At 39.6% G+C, this 23,849-nt stretch overlaps 1 protein-coding gene across 2 annotated transcripts; it reads left to right on the top strand.

The window, feature by feature from the left end:
- The first annotated feature begins 5,112 nt into the window (after window positions 1-5,112).
- Window positions 5,113-23,833, top strand: tbxa2r (thromboxane A2 receptor). 2 transcript variants are annotated; one of them, XM_071485965.1, is made up of 5 exons: window positions 5,113-5,506; window positions 9,484-9,563; window positions 13,598-14,485; window positions 19,896-20,029; window positions 21,318-21,637. In XM_071485965.1, exons 1-5 carry the CDS (start codon window positions 5,419-5,421, stop codon window positions 21,493-21,495), a joined length of 1,368 nt encoding a protein of 455 aa, XP_071342066.1. In that variant the 5' UTR covers window positions 5,113-5,418; the 3' UTR covers window positions 21,496-21,637. The 2 variants fall into 2 exon arrangements, with proteins under 2 accessions (XP_071342066.1, XP_071342065.1); XM_071485964.1 differs by lacking the exon at window positions 19,896-20,029 and having other exon boundaries at window positions 21,318-23,833.
- The last annotated feature ends 16 nt before the right edge of the window (window positions 23,834-23,849 follow it).

Here is a 23,849-nt window from a genome sequence, read left to right as displayed (position 1 = left end):
GCATGAGTGAAGATCAGTTTATATAGTTTCGGAATAAGTAAACTCCCCTTGGGGTCATTTGGGGACATTGCTCCTTTCTCTGTGCCAAATCTTCTCATGACTAAACTCCACCATGACCATCTAGTTTTTCTTAACCAATAGGGGATTTTTCTGCTGCTTAAATGGAAATAGTTGAAGTCTGTGTAATTTTCTCCAAATCATCCCTTCCAATTAATAATAATTTGTTTTTTGTTTTTTTGTTTTTTGTTTTGTTTTGTTTTGATTGTTTGTTTGTTTTGATTGTTTGTTTTTTGTTTTGTTTTGTTTTTTACAATGTGGCTGTATTTAGAATCTGGAGTTGTATTCAGTTTAAATGAGGATCAGGGAAAGTTAAAATGCTTCTGCTGCCTATGACTCTTGTTTGAGTGTAGTAGTACAGAAGTTCCTTGGCTTCTTTGTCTCTGTTTTAAAGGTCTGTTTTTAAACCAGGCGTCATCATGGAAGAGGTGATCAGATTTCTTATCAAAGTAATGAATACAGAGAATTATATTTCTCTGTAATATTTGCTCCTCAAAGTATTCTTTGGTGAAGCGTTTGATTTGGTGTATAGAGGAAGATACCATTTTGGCTCAGTGGCAGAGAAGAGTTTTTCTTCTGCACATACCCATACAAGGAAAGAAAAGGATTACTGTTAGATAATGACTTGGCTTTCATGATCTACAAACTCCAAGAGCTGCAAACTTTGTGAGTCCAGATAACTGAAAACTTCCAAACAGTTTGGCACAGTTTCTAAAAACTCTTTTGGACTTTGATATCAAATTTCAGCTAAAACACTCGGTTTATCACAAAATAGGCTCAGTATTATGGGGATAATTGTTCTGTAATGGGAAACAGAGCATAAGAATGATGGCAGAGAATATAGCTGACAGCGCTATGTGATGCTCTCAAGTGACTTTTACAGTAATGACTGAGGATACATGAAACCATCTGCAGTGGAACCAGTAAATCCTTACTGTAAACATGTCCATCTGAACACAGTTGAATCACATACCAGCACAGTGAGGAGCTGGGAAACTGAGTGTAGGCTGCACAATGATGATAACGTGTTACGATTCTAGTTCTACTAACACAAGTGGAGCCATCTAACCAGGCTCTACATCTTCAAACTCTCAACTCAGTGGATCCACACATTGACATATGCATGGTCAGCCTGAATCTGCACGTATGAGCCACAGAAAAGAGCGCATTTACTAACCGCTGCATCCAGTGAAGTTCACCACATGATAAAGAGGGCTCTCTGCCGCTGTCCTTTACGTCATCTTCATAGGTGTAATGGACTGCGTCATCAGTCTGTGTGTGATGTTCTTCAGCGTCTCATCTTCAATAATACTGTTGGACTGTCAGAGCGTGAGATTATGTTAGGGACAAGGTAGCATAATGAACAGCTCTCCAGTAGGCCAACAAATGTATTTTAAAATGACAGCAGCATTACAGGTGTATATACATTCCACTTACGTACATGGAGAAGTTGAGCTGTTGGATTAATTTGAATGGTGTCAGGTCATTTGAAATTAGACATGGAAATAGTATGCAGTTAGAGTGACTGTAACTTATTACGTTTGATTCCTACAAACAATCAGTCTGTTCATTTTCAGATGCTTTACACTCTTCAACCTTCGGCCAGGAGACAAAAATGACAAGATGGTATATTTCATTTTTATATGACCTCCTGACAATCAGTGGTCTAATGCACTGGAAGAAATAAAATCTTGCTCATCTTGTGCAAAAGTTCATCTCATACAATTAGGGCACCCTACAGTAAATTTAGACTCGACTCTCCAAGATATACCAGAATATGTCTGACACTTGTGACATATGTTCCCAGGTTCCTTTTAAGATCATATCACATATGTTTTGGTCACATCCAAGACTGAGGGAGGGCTAGAAATCTTCTTTCAGAATCATTTCAGAAATTAAAGTAATCAAACCAACCCCTACAGATTGCTATATTTGGTATAGGCAAAGCTGGCAAAAAAATATTTCAGTAAAGCAAGTGAATGTAATCTCATTTACCTCTCTACTAGCTCATCAGACCATACTCTTTTATCTTGGAAGAAACCACTGCTCCCATCAAGATTCTCAATATGGGGTTTGACAGACAAATTTTACAGCCATTGGCAGCCCCTGATCCCTTATGCTAACAGTCTGACCTCCCTTTCCCAAAAATGACTAAAGTCTGTCCAAGTCCAAAACTTATTACTATTGTTAACTGCAGCACAATTCCTTGACGTAGGATTAGGGGCTCAAAAGGCAAAGTGAGAGGGTGTGATGTGAGGTGGGAGGTGGTAGAAGGGGGGGTTATGGACGTGTTCATTATAGGAGCATTTCATGTCACTCTACTGTTTCATTTTTGTTTTGTCACATATCCAGAGATCATAACTGTAATGAAAAAAAACAGGGCTTCATCACCATGCTCTAGCCGTATGACTCACACCTTTCACCTTCACTAATTGGCCTTTACACTTCTGTTCCAACATGCCCCCACAGATGGATGGGAATGAAGTGAGAGGAGACCTTCTTTTTAAACTATTTTTCAAGGTGCGTTCATGTCTACGAGGAGACCGAAAGGAAACCATCTGCAACTCTTTCAGGCATTTTCCAGGGAAAGGTATTGTCGAACACACTGTCACCTTGCTTCAAGTTTTTAACACCAGAGCAAAACGTATTTGTTGTTTCTGCATGGCATCCATGGAGGCATTTGCCACAGGTATGACCCTCTGGCTGGGTTCAGGCAAGGTTCAGTTAGTTGTTTTCTCAGGGAGATTTGGTGTTCTGTGTGTTATGCGCTACAATTTTACAGCTTATTAGAGTAAAAAAACAGTAAACAGTAAAAAAAACATGCTTGGGGCTGCTGTTTTTAGATGGATGTATGTCAGCTACGGAAATGGATAATAGATTGACTGTACTATGTATGTGTGTGTGTGTGTGTGTGTTGATTTGTTTAAAGTCCCAGTGTGTGTGTGTGTGTGTATGTGTGTGTTTATTTAATATTAGGTTTGTCTAAAGATAACAGAGCATTAATTACTTCCCCCTGCCGTCTTGCTTAACACTCATTAAGTTACTTATTCTTGGCTGGGAACTCTATTCTGTTCCAGCCGAAAATGCTCCTGTTTTATCAGTGAGCAGCTTCACTGGAGCAATCGCAGTCCTCGCGTTTTAAAGGCACAGACAGGAGTTAAGTGACATTACCTTGCTGGTTTAACAGCAGCTAGCTGGCTGTGTGGCGGCCAAAATTATATGAACAGGAAAGAAAAAGGAAGACAGGAATAATGTTATCTTCTGCTGCATTAAATGCTGAATTGCATTTATTACATTATATAAGTGTATTTGATGTAGATTACTGTACATGTGCATGTGTAGTTTAGTTGCACATGTGGGATCATGCTGCACAACATCAGAATCATGGTTTCCTTATTTCCTATTTGAGAATGGAAAATAAAGGTAAAATGAAGCACATGGAGGGTAAATAACTGCCATTTTAATGTGTGGGGCGAGTGAATTCAGCAGCTGTAAGAGGTGTTTTACAGACGAACACAGCTAGGTGGCTAGGGAGAGATATTCCTCAGGCGGCCAGGGAGGATATTTAGATAGTCTATAAAAATTAAATGTCATGCTGTGTTGGACGGAACAGACAAAAGCTTCAGTACTTGTATTTGCTTTTGGAAGAATCTAGTGATTGAGTGAGTGAATTTCAGCCCCAGTTTATACTGGAGTAGTGGTAATCTTTGAAAAGTCTTTGAGAAGCTGTCACTGACCAAAGTGGATTTTTTTAGTGGAAGTTCGATTTGTTAAATAAAGCGATGTATTTCTTTAGTGTTGGTGTTCCACAAAAGAAACTTCCTAGTCCCCATGAGCATTGTAAAGCTCACTAAATGAGCAGTTTTAAAGCTTTAAAGTAGCAATGTCAAATTCATACAGGTATTGTTTAAGATTCAGTGGAAATACAGTTCTTTAAACTGTCTGAGAAACATCATCTGTCCAGTTAAAGGTTAAGACTTCATTAAAATGTCATTCAGTTACAATTGTATAAATTGTTTGGGTTTGTAGGTGGGAGAAAAAGCAAAGTCATCATCTAAATTTGATTCATTGGTGTTCTCATAACAAAAAGCACACTGAAGTTCATGACATATTTGTGGGGCTATGAATTAGTGAGTGATTAGTTTATTGTAGACAAATATTAAATTAGATGATTAAATGTGCTCCATTCCATAACATTAATGAGAGGTGGAATATAAAATATCATTCAAGTGTAACAAAACAAAGTATAACATCAAATACTGAACAGTATGTAAACCCTGCATTTTCTACAGTATATATATATATATGCAATGTATTGCATTAAGGTGTATATATAGTAAACATTATGAGAGAGGAGGAGAGATAGGAGTTTGAGTGCCAATTGTCCTGCTATGGTCTGGCCTGATTTTGTGTAGTCAGAATCCTTTTAGCTACAGTGAAGTGTAATATAATTTACTAACATATGGTGAGCTCACAGATACAGAGTGGGTCTGAGTAGGTAAGCTGCAAAGAGAACGATGGGAACAGACTAATGCATGCAGATTAAATTGTAATGTTGGTTTCAGGCTGGTCTGTAGTAAAACAAGGGATCCAATATTCAGTTTAACATAACAATTAAATCACCTGGGTGAGACTGGAGGTATGAAATCAAAAAAGCAGAGGACAGTAGACAAGTTTATTATTGTTAATTCATGATTGTGTGCACTGTCATGGCAGAAATACATGAAGACAGCTTGTCTGGTGAAACATTGGTTTAATTAAGCTGTATGTTTTAGAGTTTTGTTGCTTTGATAGTCTATGTGTCTGCACCTCAAATACTCAAGAGTGCACTGCTCCTTTTTTAATAAGCTTAAACCCCACTATCATGTGCTTAGAAACTGTTACGTGCCGGAGTGGTGTTTGTGTGTGTGTGTGTGTGTGTGTGTGTGTGTGTGTTGTGTCCTTGGCCCCTCCCCTTTTTCCAGCAGGTGAACCAGCACTGCTGTACCTGATTTGGCAATCAGAGCTGGAGTATAAGGAGCATTGAGGAGGCCTAGTCAGGGCCAGTGGGTCAGGCGGCAGCATGAGGCTGTGTGCGCGAGCAAACGGGTGGTGATAGCGCTATGATCATTGTTTGTTATCGGCCAGTGGGCCAGTTTTTGTGTATACACCGGATAGTGTCCGTGTGTTACTCCCTGTGGCTGGGAGGGTGCTTTCTATTCCTTCTCCCCAGTTTATTTAACATTGTTAGTCCCCACTCCCCTGGACCACTTGGGGACGTAACAGGAACCCTGTCTTGCTTGCCAACTAACCCTGATTTGAGAAACTAGAGTGGCAACCTGAGGACATTAACACTTGACCCTTAATGCAATTAGCTACCAAATGCACCAGGGTGGAGTTCAACTGAGAACCTGTCTGTTTGTTCAAAGCAGCTGGGCGCTTAATTTTAGAGGCAGTGGTGAAGAGCAAGGTCAGTACAAACAGTGAACAGTTTGTCACTTTTAATTTTCAATTTTATTTTTATTTATTTATTTATTTATTTATTTATTTATTTATTTATTTATTTATTTATTTATTTTAAATTTAAGGCAGTGTCGTCGTTCCTCTGGTTCTTGTTTGTGTTCTTCTTATTCTTTACTGTATTGTCAACTAGGGCCTCTGGTCTCCAGCCTCCATTAAGTAGTTTGTTTTAGTACACACAGGATGTAACAGCAATAAGACAAGTATTAGCTGATGTTTAAGTCACAAAGGGCTAGGCAATATGGTCAAAAACAGTTCTCAAAGTTAGCGACAATTCACAATTTTAATCTATATATTTTCTGTTTACATGAACTTGACAAAATATGTTTCATAATTATTTTATTTATTATTACCATTAAAACTTTATGGTGTATAACAAGCAACAACATTAGCCTGCCTTGTGATACTTGGTGGAACTGGTAATTAGGCAGCTAAAGTTTGTTGCTTTTTAGCTGTGGTTTTGGATTTGGGACAGGAGTTGGCATCAGAATCAGAATTCTTGTGTCTCAGGTGCTGGAACAGGTTTGTTCTTCGCTGTAATGGAGCTATAGGTTGAGAATTTACTTGTGATGGGTGGCGTAGCGCGTGTTCAATGTGCATGCAGACACTCATGTAGTTAAGAATGAAGAGGGGGAGAGTGTAGCCCAGGTTATTTTCTGTGGCTACAATTTACAGATGTCGTCTGGAACCTTACGGGGGGGCGGGGGGGGGCTGTTTCTGTATATCCAGATGGAAGTTGGACAGTACTGTGTCCAGTGTCTGATTTAATAAGACATATTAGATAAGTGTTAATAAAACAGTACATTACCACAACTTTCACAGCCATCTGAGATTTTGAGGTTGGGATGAGTGAGGTTGTTCTGTATTTCTGAGTTGGACATCTGGCTTCAGGGGGCTTTCCGCTTGAGTACTCAGACTGTGAACTCAGAAATTCCAAGGAAGCAATGACAAAACTATCCACCAGAACATTAAGACAACACAAAACCAAAAAATAATTGATTTCTACATAAACACTTTTTACAGTATATTTCTTTATTTCTTTTATTTTTCTCAACTCAGTTTTTCTCAAACTCACTAAAACTTGAGGCAGGTATATTCACATATATCCACTTTAGAAAATAGTAGAGATTAGATTTAGTCTGGAAGGAAGGTCAAAGTACAGAGAAAATATGTCATTTAGATGGAGTCAGATCGTTACGAACAGTGTCTCAGAGGTCATAAAAATAAAAACAACAAAACATTATAAGTCACCTGTTAGCACTACAAGGTAGAAATGGTATCCACGACATTAGACCCATAAATTGGAGCAAAAGTTCTAGTTACTTCAACATTATACCTCTAATCATGGCTTTACACTGCAATGTTGCCTCCACAAAGTCTTCACTCTTACACCCAGTATATAGCACCCAAAGGATTGTTTGACTGTAATAAATTGTTATTCGACACCCAGCATTCCATTCCTTATCTCAAAGCCTTTCATCTATCACATGGGGGATAGATAAGGGAGTATCACTTCTGCACTTACAGGAGGAAAACATCCACACTGCCCTAAAGCTAGGCCGTAGCATGGTAAAGTAAAACCATCCACTGTGTTGAGCTTCAGTGCTTAAGACTGTATGTTGTACTTAAACTATTACCTTACCTGTTATCCTCTTGGTTGAGCTTTGTAATTTAAAGTTTATAATAACATAACAACCAGGTAACAGACATTTAATAAACAAAAACTTGGGGATTTATTTATTATTATAGGGTTATTTAATGGGATTTGTGTAAACTGGTTTGTACAGGTGTACCTCCATGAAAGAGAAACTCATACCTCCATTAGATCCGCACATAGAAGCAATCTGTATCATTAATGCTAATGCACCATATTCTTTTTCTGGCAGCCACATAACTGACATCATGCTGTATAATGAGGGTATCACTATTTGTATATGTATAGATGTAGGCCCAGATTCATGAAGGGTCCCAAAACATTGGTGTCCTCTCCCCAGAATTCTCAGAATAACGCATACTAGTCCAAATTTTAAGCACAGAAGAAGAAGAATTTGACTTTAACCCAAATTTGTAATCCTCAATCTAATCCAAAAGTGCAACACACTCTAGTAGCATATCATGCACATTAAAACACCTGCGCACTGTTTACTATGTAAGCCCACACTCCAGCATCTTCAACATATTGCTTAGCATCAACACACAACGATGCTCCAGAATCTAGATCCACTGTGGACTACAGGCGTCAAGCGATGGGTGTCAAATGATGTGATGCAAATGGCAGATACAATCTGTGTTGCATTAGCTCTAACACTAACCCAAAATTGAAATGAGAACTGAATTGAGGAAAAGACAAACTGAACTCATTAGAGGCGATCAACAACTCAGTGTAGCAAGTAGGTGCCTGATCTAGCAAAGTTTAAAAAGCTTAAATACTTTCAAAACCAGTGAGAGGTAGTATTGACAGGTAATTGTGGTTTTCTTTAGTCTACTAACTAAATCTAATCACAGATGTAAAGCTGGATGTGAAAATTGGTCTCTGGTGTGACAGTCATGCACTTTGTTTGGCCACCATTGTGGTGAGTTCACTGCTATTAATAAATGTTCAGTCATTCAAGAGAGTTGTCTATAAACATAATCCAGCCAACCCAGTGCTTAAACTGCCACCACAAAATCACTGGGATAAAAGTTGAGTGGTACATAAATGTAATTTCTAGGAAACCGGGTTGGCTGATGGAGATCAATTCTTGCTGCTGAGCCCTGAATAAAGGAGGTGAGAATAACTGAGCGTGGAATGAAGAAGACATGAAGTGTCCACATGTCCCCAAATGACAGAAAACACTGAAATCTTCATAATCATCAGCTCAGCTGAAGTTGGTTGAACCACTGTTGTTACTTAAGGATCAAAGCAGCTCTGTATCAGTTTACAGGCTTCTGACTTCAAACTGGCCAAAGGCTGCCCAAACTAGAAGTAAGATTACTCAATGTACTAGAGGTTGGCAAGAACAGAAAAATTACAACAATGTCTGACTAACAATGATAACATTCTCAATCACTGTCAGTCTTGTTTGCAGTATTGATGTTTGTGGAGTCTTTCATCTTGTCCCTATTGGATAAACTCCATATTGTCATTATGAGTTGTTGGCCAGTGTTGTTCCAGTGCCAACTCTATTCCCAGGCTCTTACCAGAGAGAACTTCGGAGGCTGCAGTTGTTTAGAGTGTCTAGTAGAGAGACTGCCTAAATGAGTTTGTGGTATTGCAGCCAAATGCATCGCAGATTGTGGTTTTAGATTACTTTCATCTCTTTTCTCACATATGTGATGCAGATGTGGATCATGAAGCTCTTCAGTTCTGTAAACTGTGCAGATTCTATGTGCAAAAAAAGTTTTTTCCACTTGTTTCAGAGTAATCTTGAATCTAATGTCAGTGTCTATAAATGAGGTTGATTACTCCATTTGTCTTGCCATATTAATTTGCCCCTGAACCATTATTAACTGTCTTGAGGTAAAGAAATCATAGTTTAGACTGTCTTCCAAAAGGAAAGCATGTAAGAATTAGGAAACAAAACAGGAGACAAATACCCCCCCCCCTCCCCCACTGTGGACCACTTACTGTCTCCACTTCGATGCGTAATTAAATTCTCTCCTGCCTACAATACTATGTGGTGTCCTCCCAGAGCCCTCCCCCTTTTGTCTTTTGTGGGAGGGGTGAATTGAGCTAAAGGCATGCACCACTGGAAGGGGAGAGAGGAGTATGTTAGCAGCTGTGCAAGAGGATAGAGCTGGGGGAAGGGAGCGGAGATGATTACGGGTTCCTGCTAACAGGCTGCTGAAGGAAGATTTTATTTCCATCAGATGGGACTGGGGCATATGTGACTCCTCTTACACCTCTTACTGAGATTATTGTTTGTGTTTCATTATTAATCTTACAAGTGCAGAGAGATGGTTTGGATGGAGCAGTGCAAACCTTCCAACTGAGAGTCAACTTGGTCCCTGAAAGCACTTCTGTGGTGGTAAGACCTTAATCACCTCTTAAACTAACATACAATCTGTCAACAGCAAGAAACTGCTTTTGAGGAAAAAACATCAAATAATAGTTTTAATTTACCATTAAGGATAAGTAAACTGCAGTGGAACCCCAAACTTTGGAATGAGGAATGGGTTTCCATCGTGGGCTCTTTGGCTGTGGTATTTGTATGTTAGCCTAACCTGCTCTTGTATAGGTGTGATTTAAAAAAAAAAAAGTAGTAATAATAACAACATTTGTCAGGACACAAGTTGCAAGTTTGATTTTTAAGTTTACCTCAGTTAACTTTCATTTTGTTGCTCCGTATCTACAAATGCATCCTAGTTTAGAAGCATTAAGTATCGTTTCAACAAAAAGCTGCCTTCTCATCATCACTGTTTGTCTTTATGTCATTTGTAAGAAATCATATTATAGTTTGTGTGATGCCTTTCAGTAGCCTACCACTGAGGGAGAGCTGCAGTAGCTCATCTCAGTGCTAATTAATATGGTAAAACTCACACTTGGGATGACTAAAGCATCTAAACTCTGCCAAACTCTGGTTTTGTGAAAAAGAGTTGGAGGACAGTTTTTCATGCCAAGAGGTTTTTGTTCCTCAACCACAATATCTATGTATTGAGCTGATAATGGGTAACACACTTGGATACTTCAGGAGATGCTTCCTCAATTGTGACACTCAGTAAGGCATAGCAGCACATTGTCAGGGTGTTGGCCACTACAACTGTTGTAACATAAGGTATTGCTTGAAATACAGATTGAGGTCACACACAGGGGTTGAGCTTGTGTAATCCATGGTCATCAGGTTCATCAGCATTGTCATGTTTCTTCTTTTAATTCAATTAAAATTTATCGTTAATGTAAGGTGAGTTGTAGTCAGGCACTTATCCTCACAGTCCACACTGTCTCCACAGGAAGTGAAAGGGACCATCACAGCAAATAAACCCCACAGAAATGAATTAACTTGCAAGTTAAATGTGCACCTCGACATTTAGACTTCCAGAGGGGAAGCTGGAGGGAAGGGAAAAAGGTCATGATTTTATCACTGATATGAAGACTTTTACAGTGGTTAGGTCGATATCAGGGAACTTTTCTTTGAAACAGTTTTTTTTTTTTTTTCTTTTTTTAAATGATCTAGTTTAACACGAGGCTGTGATGCTCCAGTTTTATTTGTTTACTTCAGTGAGCCCAAAGCCACTTGGAGTCAAGTGGACTAAATGCAAAGGAATTTAGCTTAGTGATTTTAGTGCAGGCAGCTGCATTCCTTCGAGTTCATCACGTTGTTTTTTTTTTTTTTGTTTGGTTTTTTTTTTTTACCTCAGATAACATTTATTGCTCATTTTCATGTGAATTTGATTTTTTGCCTTCATGAAGTAATGTTTTAAAACACATTAAACAAACATTTGATTGAGAGGTTCACAACTACAAATATGGAAGAGATACATGAAAAAAAAAGAGCTTCATATACAATACACCACTATCACAGAGTTTTAAAACTCTTCAAACGAGTAGAGTTGGTATAGCATTTGATTTTCTCTCAGAGACTCGCAAAAAGATCCCTGGCATATACCCACATCAATTCAGCAGGAACTCCGTGGCTCATATTATTCTGCACACACTCAGCATTCTCCATGCCATTCAGTACACTCATCTCATGATTACATTTCGGTGGGTTTCCCATTAGTTTGAATAGGAAGCCATCTGACCACTTTAGTGATGCAGTTTTTGAATATGACATATTGATTGTAGATGCTAACAGGCTCTTTTGACTAATGACACTTTCAAAAGGTTTTCAAGGTCACACAAGAGCTGGCGCCAAGCATCATATTAGCGTCATGCGGGTATTCTCTAAGGGATGGAAGGAGCTCATTACAGTATAGTTAGCTTTCAGTGGACGATGCAAAGAGGAAGAAGGAGAGTTTGACAATTAGACAATTAAAACCTGCTCTCATGGCTTTTGGTTATTAGCCTAAAGTAGTAAACCAACTCTAGTTTCGGATGTAATTTGTGTTTTACATGCAAGTTACCCGTTATTTTGTTTTTGCAAAATGAGAAAATAATTAGTTGATTTTTCTGAATTCCATGCACTGCTACAAATGCGTTCCCAACAAGGCAGAAGCTGGGGTTTCTTCCAGACGCAAATGAAGCCATATGGCATCACTGTCCTGTCAGAATAAGGCTTAAACTTATGACTGAAGTGGCAGTGCTCAAGAACTCTTAAATTTAAGGTACCATGAAAACATTTTTGATGACTGGTTTCACACTAATACTACAGGAAAATATGAGAGGAGCAAAAGAAGCCACTTGAAACTGAAAAGAAGTAACATAAAATGTGGGAGCAAATTAAAATAGCAGATGATGGTGCCAAAAGTCATATAAAGAAATTAAGTCTGCGATGCATGTTCATTCCTCTAAAGTGTTTCTGCTTTTCAGATCAAGTTACTGAATGTGTTAACCTCACTGTTAAAGGGTCAGTGTAGTCCAGTGTGCCTTCTTTTGGATTAAAGTGTGGGAGCTACATAATAGACTACAGGAAAGTTGATGGAGAAGTGCCAAACATTTTCATATGCCAGGAAATCCTGCGATGGCATTTTTATGACATGATTTCTGGGTTTTGATCAACATACAAAGGTGTAGCAGCTTTCATTTTCATTTGAATCTGTATTTACTTCAATGTGCTGTGTATTTAAAGAAACAAGGTTATTTGTTTATTTCTCTTTGTGCCATAATCTGACTTCTGTGTATTTAACTCTTTTATTTCTTTGCTGCATTTTCTGATGCAATTACCAAATTCCTTCCTTCCGTCCTTCCTTCCTTCCTTCCTTCCTTCCTTTAAGTTTCAAGTATCTTGAAAAACATTTCCTGCTTAGATCATATTGTGTGGGTTTATTTGAATGAAGTTCATATTTGAGAGATGACCAAATGGGATTTTTATTTTTACTGTTATTTTATCCTACACTTGGGTGATATCAATATCTGCTTGGTAAACAACTATTTTGGTCAAGGAAAATGATGATTGTTTGTTTATTTCCCAACTTTCTTTTACGTCACCTCGATGGTCAACCTCCATTTTGCTAGAAGCCAGTCTAATACAATCTGACTGTGACAGGCCATTTGGGGACAGACCACTAGGGACATCATCGTAGTCTAATTGTGACAGTGTGTGTTTATTTCCTGTTAGTGCCTCTGTCAGCACTGTTCACACAACTGCATTTCCTGCCAGGATATGCCAGCTCTCCTATTCTATGTCTATTTTGGCTTCTGTGTCACTCTCACCATTGCTGTTACTGTCTACATGTGTTTGTGAGAGTGTTATGTACATGCTGTATCTGAGCTGTTACACTGGCTCCATATAGTTTATATACAAGTTTTACCTCCAAATAAAGTGGTTTAGAAAATCTAGCCAGACTGCTGGCTCATTCGCAACTTGTTTGATCGTCTCCTGTTTCTTGCATGGTCAGACTTTGTTGCAACAATGTACACAGCCATGTTCCCAGACCTTAGCTAATAGTTTGGTGAATAGAGCAATACAATAATAACCAATAGCACAAAACAACTCATTTTAATAAAACAGAAAAACTTTAAATGATCATTTAAATTATCAATTTTTTATTATAGAGACTAAAATGGACTGCCAACCTATACAGGTTGCTTCAATTCATTTTGCCCTCTGCATCCTAGGATTGGCTTCAGCACAGCCTCACATGACTCTAAATAGGAATAAGCATGTATAGAAAATGTATGGGTGAATAGAAACCAATTTTCAGCACCAGTGGTTTGCATCATGCTGAGTCTGAATAAAGAGTTGGGTAAGCACCATTTAGTATTACATCCACAGCAGTAAACAAAAATCTGTAGTGCTCTACATGAAGGTTTTCACATTTGAAGAGCAACCACAAGAGCATTTCATTCATGTTGCGGTTTTCAAGATATTTTTTAATATATAAGCGTTACTACCTAATATAAGTATAACTTTCCATTGTAAAGAATGTCTTAAATTTAAACTTTTCTCTTTTTACTTCTGAGGTTGAAGAGAGAAATGAAATTCTTCTGACTGGTGTTGTCTTTCCACCTCTGAGTCATCTGAAATCACCGACCATGCACTCGCTGGCCATCATGAATGCCTCAGTGCTGCAACTTGCCAACAATACCCCACTCTGCTACTCCATCAACAGCCCTCCATTCAAGTACAACCCCCCAATCGCCTCAGCCTATTACTCATTAATATTCACTATTCTGGGCCTCCCCTCCAATCTCATCGCCTTCATAGTTCTCATCAAGTCCTTCCGGCGAACACACAGCCGTTCACGCTCCTTCTTCCTGATTTTCCTGGGTGGCCTAGTGGTCACTGATTTCATGGGCCTTCTGGTCACAGGCTCCATCACAGTTTCCTTCCATATTACGCACTTTAATTGGCGAAGTTTAGACCCTCACTGCCACTTCTGCAACTACATGGGCATGTCCATGGTCTTCTACGGACTGTGCCCACTGCTGCTTGGTGCTGCCATGGCCGTGGAGCGCTTCATTGGCATCAACCATCCATTTGCACGCTCCACCAGGATGCCCAAAGGCCGGACAATCTCCATGGTGCTGATGGTGTGGTTTATCGCTGGTTGCATTGCATTGCTGCCCGTAATGGGCATTGGGGCCTACCACATGCAGAAGCCTGGCTCCTGGTGTTTTTTCCACATTAGCTCTGAGGGAAATCACCTGATCTTCTGTCTGCTCTTCTCACTGGTTGGGTTGACGAGCATCACTGTGTCATTTTTGCTGAACACGGTGAGCGTGGTGACCCTGATCAAGGTGTGCTGCGGACAGGACAGGAGCCAGCGGAGCAGAGACCATGAGGTGGAGATGATGGTTCAGCTCATCCTGATCATGCTCATCGCTTCTATCTGCTGGTGCCCCCTCCTGGTGAGTACACCAAAGTTTGTGCATGTAATATGTTTAGATCATCAAATGTTGCAAAAAGTCACTTAAATGTGCCCCTAAGCTAAATTTGTTATGCTTAGAACGATGTGCAGGTAGTGTTTACCCCACTGTGGTGACTGGGCTTTCTCTTGACAGCACACCTACTGAATCAATGTAGAGCTGTAACCAACATCTACACAAATCTAATTTTGGTAAATACAATATTTGTCTTGACTACAGGGGCTAGAAGAGCATTTCCTGTTGTAACACCATTTTAGCTCAGTGAGTATCATTACAGTAAAACATTGAAGGTTGATGCAGAGGATTCTGGATGACTTTGGAAATTTGGTCTATTAGAGAAATTCTATTATCTCTGCACACTCAAAACAACAATATGTGTGTTGTCACGATTTTCCTGAGGGCCCCCTAACTGACATAACTGGCTAACTGACATAAAGTTGCAAGATAAATTGAGCAGTCTGAGCCTTTTGTTAAGCTGTTATGGGCCAACACTCCACAGGAAGGTCTCTGGCCTTGTTTCAACCTGTGTAAATGAGCATGGGCCTCTTGTAACCATAGTCTGTGGTCTGTTACAGTGTGTGTTGTGTGGTGATAAGACCCATAGGGGAATGTGCCTTCTATGGCTGCAGGCAGAACGAGAATATCTGTTCCCGCATCTTTGTGTTTTCCTACATGTATCCTTACATTTTGCACATTATTAGCAAGTGACAATAAACGTCTTTGACTATAACTGTCACCCTTTTATCGTCTCCATATGTCTCTTTATGGTTGATATGAAGATTCAGTCATGATATTGGGTTTCTCAGATATCTGAAAGCACCCAACACTAATCCTATCTGGCAAGCTCTTATTGTTATCAGCACTGCCCTTATAAGTCCTAAGCTCCTTTTGTCCTAATCTAAAAAAAGGCATATGAATATGGTGCAAATTTCTTCAGTCATTTTGTGTGTTATCACTAAGCATTTTTCATGCATGTCATTTGATGACACATCATTTCTAATATTATCTGAATATATCTAACTATGTTCTAATAATTAAACATATTAAAAATATTAAACAAAATGCTTAGAATGCATAGACATAACACACAAAATGTCCTTAAAAGTAGTGTGCTATATATACACCATCCCAAAATATCACATAGTTTCTCCAACTTCCCTCTATATGCTTCATTTCTCCTTAGCAATGCAGCTTCCCTAGCTGATCTGGAAGTTAAGATGATCTTAGCCTTGATCACAGGGTCTCTTAATGCTCTGGTTGACACCTGATTTCAGTTTAAGAGCATGGGTGAAACAGCACCTTTAAAGGAAACCGGCGCTTGGTTCTGTTGCCATTGCAATTGCTGGTAGGCATTAACATATTCATCCTGCATTGCAGGATGAATATGTTAGTTTAAATGAATCAACACCCCCCACTCATGTTAACGTTCATATCCCTCGAAGCACAGGCCGAGGAGGAGGGGTGGCAGCCATTTATCACTCCAATTTATTACTGAATCCCAAGCATAAGGTTAATCATAATTCGTTTGAAAGCCTTATTCTTAGTCTGTCTCACCCAAACTGGAAGACACAAAAACCAGTCCTACTAGTTACTGTATATCGTCCTCCTGCTCCTTACTCTGAGTTCTTATCTGAGTTCTCAGACTTTTTATCTGAGTTAGCTCTTAGCACAGATAAAGTCATCATAGTGGGTGATTTTAACATTCATGTAGATGTTGAAAGTGACAGCCTGAGTCATGCATTTAATTCATTATTAGACTCAATCGGCTTCTCTCAGCATGTTAATGAACCCACTCACTCTTTTAATCATACCCTTGATCTGGTTCTGACTTATGGGATTGACATTGAATACCTAACAGTTTCTCCCAGAAACCCTCTTTTGTCTGACCATTCTCTGTTAACATTTGAGTTTTCAGTCATGGACTACACAGCATCTGGGGAAAAAATCTATTACAGCAGGCGTCTGTCTGACAATACCGTTAGCAAATTTAAAGAAAGGATCCCATCAGTACTTAGCCCACTGCCATGTATCAATGCAGTAGGGAACAGCTCTCTTAACTTCACAGCCATACAGGTTGATGATTTTGTTGATAGTACTGTAGCCTCACTGCGTGCAACTCTAGATACTGTGGCCCCTCTGAGGAAGAAGGTAGTGAGTCAGAGAAGGCTAGCTCCATGGTACAACTCAGAAACACGAGCTTCAAAGCAAAATTCAAGGAAGCTAGAAAGAAGGTGGCGTTCTACTAACCTGGATGAATCTTTAAAGGCTTGGAAAGACAGCCTGTTGGCGTATAAAAAAAGCCTCCGTAAAGCCAGAACATCCTATTATTCATCATTGATAGAAGAAAACAAGAACAATCCCAGGTTTCTGTTCAGCACTGTAGCCAGGCTGACAGACAGCCACAGCTCTGTTGACCCATCTATACCTTTAGCCCTCAGTTGTAATGACTTCATGAGCTTCTTTACAGATAAAATTGTCTCTGTTAGAGAAAAAATTCACCATCTCCTCCCCACAGCTGGTTCAGATGTATTGTCCAGTTCAGCAGCCTCAGAGTCAACTGTAACTGGCTTATATTTTGACTGTTTCTCTCCTGTACATCTCCCTGAGCTCACTTCAACAGTTTCTTCATCTAAACCATCAACTTGTCTTCTTGACCCCGTTCCAACAAGGTTGTTCAAAGAGGTTTTTCCTTTACTTGACACCTCTATATTAAGTCTGATTAACTTATCTTTATCAACTGGTTATGTACCGCAGGTTTTTAAAGTTGCAGTAATTAAACCTCTACTTAAAAAGCCTACTCTTGATCCTGACGTTTTAGCCAATTATAGACCTATATCCAACCTCCCCTTTATCTCCAAAATCCTTGAGAGGGTCGTTGCAAGCCAGTTATGTGATTACTTGCACAGGAATGGTTTGTTTGAAGACTTTCAGTCAGGTTTTAGAGTCCATCACAGCACAGAAACAGCTCTGGTTAAGGTTACCAATGATCTCCTCATAGCTTCAGACAATGGACTTGTCTCTATACTTGTCCTACTAGATCTTAGTGCCGCATTTGACACCATCGATCATAAGATTTTATTACAGAGACTAGAACATATGGTCGGCATCAAAGGAACCGCACTAAGCTGGTTTAAGTCATATCTGTCAGATAGACTCCAGTTTGTTCATGTTAACAATGACTCCTCTATCATCACAGAAGTCAGTCATGGAGTTCCACAAGGTTCTGTGCTAGGACCAATGCTCTTCAGTCTATATATGCTTCCTCTGGGAAACATTATTAGGAGGCACCAGATGAATTTCCATTGTTACGCAGATGACACCCAGCTGTACTTATCCATGAAGCCAGGTGAGACTAACCAGGTAGCCAAGCTTCAGGTGTGTCTTAAGGACATAAAAATCTGGATGACCAGTAATTTCTTACTCTTAAATTCAGACAAAACTGAAGTTATTGTAATTGGCCCAAAACACCTCAGAGATACACTATGTGATAATATACTGACTCTGGATGACATCACCTTGGCCTCCAGTGCTACAGTCAGAAACCTTGGTGTCATTTTTGACCAGGACTTGTCCTTTACTTCACATATAAAGCAAGTCTGTAGGACAACCTTCTTCCACCTGCGCAATATTGCTAAAATCAGACCCATTCTATGTCTAAAGGATGCTGAAAAACTAGTTCATGCATTTGTTACCTCAAGACTGGACTACTGTAACTCTTTATTGTCAGGATGTCCCAAAAATTCAGTAAAAAGCCTCCAATTGATCCAGAATGCGGCAGCACGAGTACTGACAGGAACGAGGAAACGAGATCACGTCTCTCCTGTGTTAGCCTCTCTGCATTGGCTCCCTGTAAACTCCAGGATAGAATTTAAAATCCTCCTCCTCACCTACAAAGCCATTAATGGTCAGGCACCATCATACCTTGGAGAGCTTATAGTTCCCTATTTTCCCAATAGGACACTTCGCTCTCTAAATGCAGGTCAACTTGTGGTTCCCAGAGTTAGTAAGAGTAGAATGGGGGGCAGAGCCTTCAGCTATCAGGCTCCTCTCCTGTGGAACCAGCTCCCAGTGTGGGTTCGGGAGGCAGACACCCTCTCTACCTTTAAGATCAGGCTTAAAACTGTCTTGTTTAGTAAAGCTTATAGTTAGGGCTGGCTCGGGTATGTCCTGACCCATCCCTTAGTTATGCTGCTATAGAGCTAGACTGCTGGGGGATTCCCATGATTCACTGGGCGCTCTCTCTCTATTTCTGTCTCTCTCCCTCTCTCTCTCTCAATGACTTCATGCCATTAACTTTGTTTTTTTTTTTTTTCTCTCCCGTAGTTTTGTGCTTCTCCTCTCTCTCCCTCTCTCTGTCCTCATTCTGCAGGTATCTCTGCCTCGGGAGCAGCAGGATCCAGATCCACCACTACTCATCTTTACTATTACTATTACCTGTCTTTATTATTAATAACGCCATTACCGACACAGCTGTTCCTGGTCTCTCTCTCTTCTCTCCCCTCTCCTCCCCCTCCCCCTCTTTCTATCTTCCCCTAAACCCAACCGGTCGAGGCAGACGGCCGCCCACCCTGAGCCCGGTTCTGTTGGAGGTTTCTTCCTGTTAAAAGGGAGTTTTTCCTCCCCCCTGTCGCCAAGCGCTTGCTCGTTGTGGGAACTGTTGGGTTTTTCTCTGTAACAAAGTAAGGTCTTGACCTTACCCTGTAAAGTGCCTTGAGATAATGTATATTATGATTTGGCGCTATACAAATAAATTGAATTGAATTGAATTGAATTGGTAAGGTGGCAAACATGGGTAAAAATAGGTCCAAAGGGGCAACAAACACCTGGTCATATTTATTTGGAAACAACATGAAGGTGAATAGCAGAGTTATAATCCAACAGGTGATTGTAAACATTCTCTACAGCCCAACTTTCTAAGTCATTTTGACCTACTGCACTTGCTGCAGGTGTCTGGACTTTCTTTGCATTTCAGTGGTTGTTAATCTGACAAAGCTTTCACCTTCCTCTTAATAACGCGAGTTGAGAGGATTAAAGTGCCCACTGATACTGCTATAACAAACCTGTTTACCATTATGTCATGTTGTCATGATGCATGGGTCTGTGGTAAAATAGCAGACTTGAACTCCTTATGTGTGGGATATTTCGATGAGTGTATTCTATATTGCTTTCAGGCCATTTGATTTACCACACTGTTGTTTGTTATGCTACCACAAGGAGTCATCAAAGGCAGCAACTCTAATTCTATACATAGAGGCTTTAAATTCCTACATTACAAGCATTGTAGCAATTCACAATAAAAAAAAAAAATCAGAGGGTCAAAATCTGATGCCTGACTGAAGCGTATATTTTTCTGCAGTCCTGTCTAACCTGAGTTGTGTGACACCCTGCACAGATAAAAATTCTGGTGAGCGTGGTGACTGCTGTCGCTGTATCACCTGAACATCTTTTGTTCTTCATACGAATGGCCACCTGCAATCAGATATTTGACCCCTGGATTTACATCATGTTTCAAGTGTCCCGACTGAGGCGAGTAAAAAGTAAAATGAAAACGCCGAAAGACTACTTCAGCATGTCCTATACATCTGCCAATCAAACTCATTGATGAACTCATATCTATATCACAGCTTACCCAGTGCCTTTCAGCTTCCAATCCATTACCCATAAACTTAGTATTGGTATCAGGCATGCTTCATAGTCCAGCCAGTGTCCCATCTGGGTTGTACTGCTGTTGTGTACATTTCATTCCATTCCTCACGAGTTGATAAACATTCCACTGAGATGGTTTGAGCCCTCTCTCATGTTTATTTATCCTCATTGTGCCTGCTTTTTCGCACTGAAACTAACACAGATAAACTTTTGATGTCTTAACAATACTTACTCAAAAGATTTCTCAAACATTTCTTCAGATCAGAGCAGCAGAGAACTTTGCAATAGAAGTTAAACCTCATGGAGGTTGTTCGGGTTCAGTAATTGGAGTGCTCCTGAAAAATGTAATCAAGCTGCAGTCATGCCTAGCTAATGCTCACTGCCTGAAATAGCCCTGATGCCATTAAACAAAGCCATGAATGTTACTGTTTCCTTCTTTGTTAGCCACTCAGCTAACTTGCACAAAACTGTGACTCTTTGCTTGCTTCAATCCCTAGAGCACCTCTGCCTCTGAGAAATGTTTGTCTAACTAAAACCATGGTTTGAACTCAACACTTGAATGCAACAGTTTTTTTAAACACTGTGTAATGGATGTAGGTAACGGTTTTTCTTGCACTGTTTGGATGTAAACCACCGGAGAATAGTTAGAACACCATCTGAATTTGGAACAGAGTTAACAATAAGCCAATTTGTCATTCCTAAAGGAGCTTGTTAGCGTGTTTTAACCTCACAAGACACTGTTGTCCTAATGCTATTAAGGCTATGCCTCACATAAAATGCTGCAGCTTAACTAAAGCAAGGAGGATAATTGTGTTGCAGTAACCACGGCCTCAGGAGGATCATGGCAAAAGTAGCCAAGCCATTCCTTCAGTGGACACATATATATATCTGTCTGGGTGCATTTAAAATATTAACCTATTTAATCTTTCCTGTCTTGTTCCTTATCTCTCCTTCCTTTTCTGCTATGATTTGCTGTGTGTTGTGATTTGTTTCTATTCTCTCCTGCAACTGTTTGCCTTCCTCTCTTTAACCCTCTCATCCCATCTCATTTTCTCATTTCCTGTTCCCCCCTGCATCACCATTTCACCCCTGCACCACCTATTTATTCCTCCCCTTTTTTCATCCCTCTGTCTCTGTCTAATCTCTCCATCAATCCCTCCACCACCAGATCTTTATTGCACAAACTGTGCTGTCCGGAGACGAACTCCAGATCAAATACCTACTGCTATGGATACGCTTCGCCACCTGGAACCAGATCCTGGACCCATGGGTATACATCCTATTCCGCAGAGCAGTTCTTAGGAGAATCTACCCCCGCGTCGACTGGTCCCGGAGCTCCATCATGACCCTGTACCCACCTTTAACCAACACCCTGCGCAGGCTCACACGTTCTTCACTGGGGAGCGCCCTGGGCTCAGATGAGACAGGAGAGACGAGGAAATCAAATGTAACACCCCAGTCTAGCTTGAAGCCTCCACCTCCTTCTCCATGATTGGTTGGATAAGAGGTATTGGTGAGGTATGAGGGACATTGTTAGGGTCACAGTATGTGTTTGACTGTTTCCAATCTCTGATCAGTTTTAATGTCAACTATGAGGAGCATAACATAACACATTGTACCTATAATTGGTTATGTTACAGCATACCATTGAAGTGTTAGCAGTGACACTTTAATTCAGAGCAAAGTATAATAAATAAAAACAAAACTTCTAATAGCACTGAAGTCAGCTAAGGACCCTTTTAATCCATCTGCAACATGCACTGCCCTTGTACTGTTCCATCAAGTGTTTTTACAATGTTTGGTTTTAAACATTGTATTAGTACATGTACACTTTGCTCAGATGCTCTTGAGTGTCACAACAGACACAGGAAGAATTATTTACCGTAACAGTCTTTTCGGGCTCATAAGTAGTGTTCATATATTGCTCCCTTTCTGAAAGCATCTAAATGAACAGTTTTGGGAGAACCACTGACTGTTGAATGCAACAGTGGAACAGGGGAGCCCAAGAGCATCAAACACTGAAAACTCTCTTCTGCTTATCTTGTAGAGGTGTTTAAAAATGAAAATGTTTTGGCCAAAATGACATACTCTCAGTTTTCCAGCTGCCTACTGTACAATTTTCATCTACTTACAACTAGACAATATTCAGTTCTATACATCTTTACTGTGAAAGTGGATGAGGGTAAAATGATGTCACAGTTAACTTCAGAACTCAGATGTAGTGATAGTATTTCAGATATGTTATTTTGCACGACGGTGACAGTATCTACATAAATAGGTTACAATTCTAAACTATTGTGTGTGTGTGTGTGTGTGTGTGTGTGTGTATGTATATATATATATATATATATATATATATATATATACATACATATACATATACATATATATATATATATATATATATATATATATATATATATAAGACAATGCTTGATGTGCAGGTAAGATATTTAGTAAAACTGATATAAAACTGATAATCACCCATTACATAAATATATCACATTATGATAGTAAAACATTACTAGTTTCAAAAGCAGCATTTCCACTTTTCTGATTACTCACTGTATCACTGGTGTGGTTTTGTTATCCTAATTGGGAACTTCATACTCTGCTGAAATAATCAGTTCACACTAGTTACCACTTACCATTATCGGTTCCTAACCATGCAGACAGTTTTTGTTCTGTTTGCCCAGCTTTTGAGATACCCACCTTTGAGACTGCAAGTGAATGGAAATTAATCAACGCTAAAAAACGTTTTAAGTAAGTGAGCAAGGTTATGCGTAAGTGTATGCAAGGGTAATACTTGTGAGTAGCTTTTGTAATTGGGATGAACTGACCCTTTAAGCTCGTGTGGTTTATGTTGTTCTTACTTGTTTTCCAATCAAGTGATTGATCAGTAATGCTAAAAAGTCCAAATGCAATATTTGTGGAGAGAGAACTTATCTTCTCTTATCCGAACTGTGTGTTTGGCTGTTGGTTTTAAGTTTGGAGGATATTATCTACGTAAATATTTCTTAGACCAGAGTTTCTCAGGAGGTTGGAGATTTCAAAATAAAAATTTTTTGAAGGAGGCAAAATTGGACTTAGCTTTGCTAGTGAGCAAACACCATCACATAATTTAATATGGTTACATAAAAGCAGAAACCTTCCTCTCTTTGCCTGTTGCCTCTTTTCTGGGCTTCAGTCCAGTGTTAGTTAAACTGTTGTTACTTCTTCCTCCAGAGCCTCTCTGCCCCTCAGTGATGTTTATCAAAAACTTCAAGTTGCTGTCTACTGAGAAGGTGTCTATGATAACAGTGTTCACGGATTAACAGCAGGAATTCACTTGCTTGATAATTCAAATTCAGTCTGATAGTTTGTGCAACATTGTGATGAACATTTTAGCTGGATTGTTGGTTTTGCTGAAAATGACGTCCTTTTTGTCATTTGTTGCACTACTGGATTACTCAGTCACCAGCTATGCACATCGATTCAGCACATCATTTATTTTGAACATTGTATTATCACTGATATCAGTCTGACTGGCACTCTATTACTGAACAAATTGATTTATAATGGCTCAGATTATCTCTTACGCAGTATCATCCAGTCAAAATGAAGTGTAAATGTTGCATGTGCTTGACAGAAATGGCATGTGATTGTACATATAAATAAAGGAAATAAACTTCTCTGTTGAACACACTGCAGGCTTGATAGC

The sequence above is a fragment of the Trachinotus anak genome, unplaced genomic scaffold (assembly GCF_046630095.1).
Source record: "Trachinotus anak isolate AG129_WGS33_773 ecotype Australia unplaced genomic scaffold, CSIRO_AGI_Tana_v1 ptg000010l, whole genome shotgun sequence".
In the NCBI taxonomy this organism is placed as follows: Eukaryota; Metazoa; Chordata; class Actinopteri; order Carangiformes; family Carangidae; genus Trachinotus; species Trachinotus anak.
The sequence above is the reverse complement of the archived record's forward strand: the minus strand, read 5'-3'. Positions and strand labels throughout refer to the sequence as shown.

Excerpts from the sequence above, each read along its gene's own strand:
- tbxa2r (XM_071485964.1), top strand. The coding sequence starts at position 5,419 with ATGCACCAGGGTGGAGTTCAACTGAGAACCTGTCTGTTTGTTCAAAGC. Across the intron at positions 9,564-13,597 it reads CTGAAAGCACTTCTGTGGTG|GTTGAAGAGAGAAATGAAAT; the intron begins GTAAGACCTTAA and ends TTTACTTCTGAG. Across the intron at positions 14,486-21,317 it reads TCTGCTGGTGCCCCCTCCTG|ATCTTTATTGCACAAACTGT; the intron begins GTGAGTACACCA and ends CTCCACCACCAG.